The sequence below is a fragment of the Meles meles genome, chromosome 12 (assembly GCF_922984935.1).
Source record: "Meles meles chromosome 12, mMelMel3.1 paternal haplotype, whole genome shotgun sequence".
Classification (NCBI taxonomy): domain Eukaryota; kingdom Metazoa; phylum Chordata; class Mammalia; order Carnivora; family Mustelidae; genus Meles; species Meles meles.
This window is the reverse complement of record NC_060077.1, coordinates 27528529-27536720: the sequence shown is the minus strand read 5'-3', so window position 1 is coordinate 27536720 and position 8192 is coordinate 27528529. Positions and strand designations below refer to the sequence as shown.

At 42.2% G+C, this 8192-nt stretch overlaps 1 gene segment (V, D, J or C); it reads right to left on the bottom strand.

Annotated features, from left to right (window-relative positions):
• Nucleotides 1-7126: 7126 nt before the first annotated feature.
• On the bottom strand, nt 7127-7783 carry LOC123953859. The segment is given in 2 exon segments: nt 7127-7512; nt 7625-7783. Coding segments are annotated over 2 exon segments (540 nt in total).
• Between the last annotated feature and the right edge of the window lie 409 nt (nt 7784-8192).

The window sequence follows — 8192 nt, the reverse complement described above, 5'->3', positions numbered from 1 at the left end:
ACTATGTCAGATCAAGAGTTCAGAATGACGATTCTGAACATTCTAGCCGGGCTCGAAAAAGGCATGGAAGATATTAGAGAAACCCTCTCTGGAGATATTAAAGCCCTTTCTGGAGAAATTAAAGAACTAAAATCTAACCAAGTTGAAATCAAAAAAGCTATTAATGAGGTGCAATAAAAAATGGAGGCTCTCACTGCTAGGATCAATGAGGCAGAAGAAAGAATTAGTGATATAGAAGACCAAATGACAGAGAATAAGGAAGCCGAGCAAAAGAGGGACAAACAGCTACTGGACCATGAGGGGAGAATTCGAGAGATAAGTGACACCATAAGACGAAACAACATTAGAATAATTGGGATTCCAGAAGAAGAAGAAACAGAGAGGGGAGCAGAAGGTCTATTGGAGAGAATCATTAGAGAGAATTTCCCTACTATGGCAAAGGGAACAAGCATCAAAATCCAGGAGATGCAGAGAACCCCCCTCAAAGTCAACAAGAATAGGTCCACACCCCGTCACCTAATAGTAAAATTGACAAGTCTTAGTGACAAAGAGAAAATCCTGAAAGCAGCCCGAGAAAAGAAGTCTGTAACATACAATGGTAAAAATATTAGATTGGCGGCAGACTTATCCACAGAGACCTGGCAGGCCAGAAAGAGCTGGCATGATATATTCAGAGCACTCAACGAGAAAAACAAGCAGCAAAGAATGCTCTATCCAGCTAGGCTATCATTGAAAATAGAAGGAGAGATAAAAAGCTTCCAGGACAAACAAAAACTGAAAGAATTTGCAAACACCAAACCAGCTCTCCAGGAAATATTGAAAGGGGTCCTCTAAGCAAAGAGAGAGCCTAAAAGTAGTAGATCAGAAAGGTACAGAGACAATATACAGTTAACAGTCACCTTACAGGCTAATAATGGCACTAAATTCATATCTCTCAATAGTTACCCTGAATGTTAATGGGCTAAATGCCCCAATCAAAAGACACAGGGTATCAGAATGGATAAAAAAACAAAACCCATCAGTATGTTGCCTACAAGAAACTCATTTTAGACGCGAAGACACCTCCAGATTGAAAGTGAGGGGGTGGAAAACAATTTCCCATGCTAATGGGCATCAGAAGAAAGCTGGGGTGGCAATCCTTATATCAGATCAATTAGATTTTAAGCCAAAGACTATAATAAGAGATGAGGAAGGACACTATATCCTACTCAAAGGGTCTGTCCAACAAGAAGATCTAACAATTTTAAATATCTATGCCCCTAACGTGGGAGCAGCCAACTATATCAACCAATTAATAACAAAATCAAAGAAACACATCAATAATAATACAATAATAGTAGGGGACTTTAACACTCCCCTCACTGAAATGGACAGATCATCCAAGCAAAAGATCAACAAGGAAATAAAGGCCTTAAATGACACACTGGACCAGATGGACATCACAGATATATTCAGAACATTTCATCCCAAAGCAACAGAATACACATTCTTCTCTAGTGCACATGGAACCTTCTCCAGAATAGATCACATCCTGGGTCACAAATCAGGTCTCAACCGGTATCAAAAGATTAGGATTATTCCCTGCATATTTTCAGACCACAATGCTCTGATGCTAGAACTCAATCACAAGACGAAAGCTGGAAAGAACCCAAATACAAGGAGACTAAACAGCATCCTTCTAAAGAATGAATGGGTCAACCAGGAAATTAAAGAAGAATTGAAAAAATTCATGGAAACAAATGATAATGAAAACACAACAGTTCAAAATCTGTGGGACACAGCAAAGGCAGTCCTGAGAGGAAAATATATAGCGGTACAAGCCTTTCTCAAGAAACAAGAAAGGTCTCAAGTACACAACCTAACCCTACGCGTAAAGGAGCTGGAGAAAGAACAAGAAAGAAACCCTAAACCCAGCAGGAGAAGAGAAATCATAAAGATCAGAGCAGAAATCAATGAAATAGAAACCAAAAAAACAATAGAAAAAATCAATGAAACTAGGAGCTGGTTCTTTGAAAGAATCAATAGGATTGATAAACCCCTGGCCAGACTCATCAAAAAGAAAAGAGAAAGGACCCAAATCAAAAAAATCATGAATGAAAGAGGAGAGATCACAACTAACACCAAAGAAATACAGACAATTATAAGAACATACTATGAGCAACTCTACGCCCACAAATTGGACAATCTGGAAGAAATGGATGCATTCCGAGAGACATATAAACTACCACAACTGAACCAGGAAGAAATAGAAAACCTGAACAGGCCCATAACCAGTAAGGAGATTGAAACAGTCATCCAAAATCTCCAAACAAACAAAGGCCAGGGCCAGATGGCTTCCCAGGGGAATTCTACCAAACATTTAAAGAAGAACTAAGTCCTATTCTCCTGAAACTGTTCCAAAATATAGAAATGGAAGGAAAACTTCCAAACTCATTTTATGAAGCCAGCATCACCTTGATCCCAAAACCAGACAAGGATCCCACCAAAAAAGAGAACTACAGACCAATATCCTTGATGAACACAGACGCAAATATTCTCGCCAAAATACTAGCCAATAGGATTCAACAGTACATTAAAAGGATTATTCACCACGATCAAGTGGGATTTATTCCAGGGCTGCAGGGTTGGTTCAACATCCGCAAATCAACCAATGTGATAGAACACATTAATAAAAGAAAGAACAAGAACCATATGATACTCTCCATAGATGCTGAAAAAGCATTTGACAAAGTACAGCATCCCTTCCTGATCAAAACTCTTCAAAGTGTGGGGATAGAGGGCACATACCTCAATATTATCAAAGCCATCTATGAAAAACCCACCGCAAATATCATTCTCAATGGAGAAAAACTGAAAGCTTTTCCATTAAGGTCAGGAACACGGCAGGGATGTCCATTATCACCACTGCTATTCAACATAGTATTAGAAGTCCTAGCCTCAGCAATCAGACAACAAAAAGAAATTAAAGGCATCCAAATTGGTAAAGAAGAAGTCAAACTATCACTCTTCGCAGATGATATGATACTATATGTGGAAAACCCAAAAGACTCCACTCCAAAACTGCTAGAACTTGTACAGGAATTCAGTAAAGTGTCAGGATATAAAATCAATGCACAGAAATCAGTTGCATTTCTGTACACCAACAACAAGACAGAAGAAAGAGAAATTAAGGAGTCAATCCCATTCACAATTGTACCCAAAACTATAAGATACCTAGGAATAAACCTAACCAAAGAGACTAAGAATCTATACATAGAAAATTATAAAGTACTCATGAAAGAAATTGAGGAAGACACCAAAAAATGGAAAAATGTTCCATGCTCCTGGATTGGAAGAATAAATATTGTGAAAATGTCTATGCTACCTAAAGCAATCTACACATTTCATGCAATCCCTATCAAAATACCATCCATTTTTTTCAAAGAAATGGAACAAATAATCCTAAAATTTATATGGAACCAGAAAAGACCTCGAATAGCCAAAGGAATATTGAAGAACAAAGCCAAAGTTGGTGGCATCACAATTCCGGACTTCAAGCTCTATTACAAAGCTGTCATCATCAAGACAGCATGGTACTGGCACAAAAACAGACACATAGATCAGTGGAACAGAATAGAGAGCCCAGAAATCGACCCTCAACTCTATGGCCAACTCATCTTCAACAAAGCAGGAAAGAATGTCCAATGGAAAAAAGACAGCCTCTTCAATAAATGGTGCTGGGAAAATTGGACAGCCACATGCAGAAAAATGAAATTGGACCACTTCCTTACACCACACACGAAAATAGACTCCAAATGGATGAAGGACCTCAATGTGAGAAAGGAATCCATCCAAATCCTTGAGGAGAATGCAGGCAGCAACCTCTTCGACCTCAGCCGCAGCAACATCTTCCTAGGAACAACGGCAAAGGCAAGGGAAGCAAGGGCAAAAATGAACTATTGGGATTTCATCAAGATCAAAAGCTTTTGCACAGCAAAGGAAACAGTTAACAAAACCAAAAGACAACTGACAGAATGGGAGAAGATATTTGCAAACGACATATCAGATAAAGGGCTAGTATCCAAAATCTATAAGGAACTTAGCAAACTCAACACCCAAAGAACAAACAATCCAATCAAGAAATGGGCAGAGGACATGAACAGACATTTCTGCAAAGAAGACATCCAGATGGCCAACAGACACATGAAAAAGTGCTCCACGTCACTCGGCATCAGGGAAATACAAATCAAAACCACAATGAGATATCACCTCACACCAGTCAGAATGGCTAAAATTAACAAGTCAGGAAATCACAGATGCTGGCGAGGATGCGGAGAAAGGGGAACCCTCCTCCACTGTTGGTGGGAATGCAAGCTGGTGCAAGCACTCTGGAAAACAGCATGGAGGTTCCTCAAAATGTTGAAAATAGAACTACCCTATGACCCAGCAATTGCACTACTGGGTATTTACCCTAAAGATACAAACATAGTGATCCGAAGGGGCACGTGTACCCGAATGTTTATAGCAGCAATGTCTACAATAGCCAGACTATGGAAAGAACCTAGATGTCCATCAACAGATGAATGGATAAAGAAGAAGTGGTATATATACACAATGGAATACTATGCAGCCATCAAAAGAAATGAAATCATGCCATTTGCGACGACGTGGATGGAACTAGAGCATATCATGCTTAGTGAAATAAGTCAATCGGAGAAAGACAACTATCATATGATCTCCCTGATATGAGGACATGGAGAAGCAACATGGGGGGGTAGGGGGATAGGAGAAGAATAAATGAAACAAGATGGGATTGGGAGGGAGACAAACCATAAATGACTCTTAATCTCACAAAACAAACTGGGGGTTGCTGGGGGGAGGTGGGATTGGGAGGGGGGAGGGGGCTATGGACATTGGGGAGGGTAAGTGCTATCGTGAGTGCTGTGAAGTGTGTAAACCTGGCGATTCACAGACCTGTACCCCTGGGGATAAAAATACATTATATGTTTATTTAAAAAAAAATTTGGAAGGGGAGGTGAACCATAAGAGATATGGACTCTGAAAAACAACCTGAGGGTTTTGAAGGGTCAGGGGTGGGAGGTTGGGGGAACAGGTGGTGGGTAATGGGGAGGGCACGTTTTGCATGGAGCACTGGGTGTTGTGCAAAAAGAATGAATACTGTTACGCTGAAAAAATAAATAAAATGGGGAAAAAAATGAATAAACAAACTAAATCCTTAGAATATTATTAAGAACTATGCCTCAAAAAAGCATAAGATGCATTAGCTTCACTAGAATCACTTACAAGTCTTCAGAGACTGTAGTTTCATATGTTTTCTTCATATATGTAAATGCTATATATAGAAAACAAGGAAAAACATGGAAAATTTAAATTCTTATAGGAAGAAATATTGTTACGTACACTCAATAGATAAATTACAGAAAAGGAAGTTTGCAGAATATTATGAAATATTGATACAAATGTTCTAAATAAAATGTCACCAGTGATATTCCAATATCAGATTAATATATTCATACACTGTGGCCATAGTAAGTTATTGCAGATATAGAGTGGGATTCCATATTGATAAATGCTCTAGAAAATATATCATATGAATAAATCACCAATGAAAATAGCATGATCTCACTGGACCTGGAAAGATCCTTTGACTAAACCGAAATAAAAAGCCTAATAAAAAACACACAAAATAGAAACAGAGACACTCATGCTGTGGTAACACACTATCTCCCACACACATAGAACTCATTCCCACAGTCAGGAAAATAGCTAATGGGGTGGCTGGAGGGAGGACATTTCTACAAGTTCAGGAACAGGGAAATGTGACCTAAGTATTATTATTCAACATCTTTTTTTTAAGATTTTATTTATTTATTTGACAGAGAGAGAGATCACAAGTAGGCAGAGAGACAAGCAGAGAGAGAAGGGGGGAAGCTGGCTCCCTGCTGAGCAGAGAGCCCCATGTGGGGCTCGATCCCAGGACTCTGGGATCATGACCTGAGCCGAAGGCAGAGGCTTTAACCCACTGAGCCACCCAGGTGCCCCATTATTCAACATCTTTTTGCAAGTATTAGGCAATGCAAGTGAACAAGAAAAAATACTGGTTAGATCTCAACATTGATGGGAATGGACATGGAGTTATTTCAAAACACTAAAATATATGATTCAGCCATAGATACTCCCAGGCTGGTGCAGCAGTGCCAGAAGAAAGTACCTCAATGAGCTAAAGAGCAGGCATTTCTGTGGAAGACTAAAGAGAAGATTATACAGGTCTGAAAACTTTTAGAAATAGGTAAGTGACTCAGGAGAGTGTTCAGAAGCCAGGAGTGAGATCAGCACTCTGGACCTGCCACCCCCTGTCCCTAAACTTTAGTGCAAACAGGCCCTGTGTCCCAACCTGATGGGGTAGATGAACATTCTGTATCCTATGAGATCCTTTGCCTAAGAAGGGTGGCAGTGAGTGTCTTTGAGGACAAAGGGAAGGAGAAGCCCTCACTCCCAGGTGTTATTCCTGCATGGACCTGACTCCATGGTGGCAGCAACAGGAGCAGCAGAAGCAGAAGCCACAGGCAGAGCCTAAGCAGCTGTTGGGGCCTCCCCCCTCCCAGAAGATCAGAAAGGGATTTTGGTCTAAGTTCTCTAGGGCCTGGGATTCTGTGTAATCCCTGACATGCTGTCATAATAGGGGCAGCAAGGAGCAGCCTCATCCTCAGATCTCAGTTCAGTGACAGTCTGGTAGACAGAACTACTAGACATGGAGCAGGAGAATGAATCAGGGTCCCCAGAGGGTCTAATCATCAAAGTAGATGAAGATGTGTTTACCATTCATGGGAGCTTTTGATATCAGGACATATTTTGGACAGTCCCGATGTGTCCTGCCTCAGACATAGCTGGATTCTGTGTCCCTGTATCTGCCCTGAACTTTCATGGACTCTGCCTCAGGGTAGCTGCCCCTGAGACCCAGGAATTTTTGCCCAATTTGAGGAAATCACAGATTATCTTGCTCCCAGGACCAGTTGTCAAGGAGAAATTTAAAAGAATGCGGAAAGGCTGTGCAGATAAATAACCTTGAGACAGGTCTCAGATTCAGTTTATATCAAATAGAGAAGCAGATGACTTGGCCAAAAAGTCAAGACTGCACAGGCAGTCCCATTGATGTGGGGACAGTACGTTTCTGTCTCACTTCCCCACAGGCCCAGAGCACCGTGTTAGTATTGAGACTAACATCAACAGACTGGCAGTAATAATCAGCCTCATCTTCAGCCTGGAGCCCAGTGATGGTCAGAGAACCTGAGCTGCCAGACTTGGAACCAGAAAATCGGTCAGGAATACCTGAGGGTCTCTTGTTATTACCATATATGAGGAGTTTAGGGGGATTTCCTGGAAGCTGCTGATACCAGTTCACACCAGCTATACCAATGTTAGTTGTGCTTCCAGTGCAGGAGATGGTAGCTGTCTGGCCAAGGGCCCCCGACACTGAGGGTGGCTGAGTCAGCACAGACTGGGCCCAGGACCCTGGAAGGGGGAGAGACACAGAGAGAGTGATGCTAGAGTCTAGAGACAAGAGAAGGATTCAGGCCCCACTTAACCTCCCAGGACCCCTTCCCTTGTCCCTGCATCCAGTTACCTGTGCAGTGAGCAAGGAGACTGAGGAGCAGATGTGCCCAGGCCATGGTGGAGGTCATCACTGATCCTGCCTTCTGTGGCCCCACAGCTGAGCAGACCTCTTCTAATCCCTCCCTTCCCCTCTTCATCCTGTGAGGGAGGGAGGTCCTTTCCATGCAAATGAGACCCTAACTCTCTGAACACTCACTGACTCCGGGTCAGGTCAATCTGTATGAGGATGTCAAGGAGGTGGGTAGGGAAGGGTCTATGTGGTACCAGGGGGTGGGGAGGTCACAGCTGTGGGCTCTGAGCAGAGGGCGCATGCTGTACCAGGTGGCAGGTCCCTGCTCTGGTTAACCCTTGACTGTCAGAATCAAGTGACTTGCGCCCCCTGGCGTCCAGGCCCAGACAGCATTGTGTGACATGATGACACCATTGACCTAAGCTGCCTCCCCACTTCACTGTCCACTGCCACATTCCTTCCTTCCTAAAGGCCAGGCCATGTGTCCGCTTCTGTGACCTCCCATCACCTCAGAACACACTTTTGCTGTACTCAGGATCCATATAGTGAGTGTGTCCACAGATCCCTT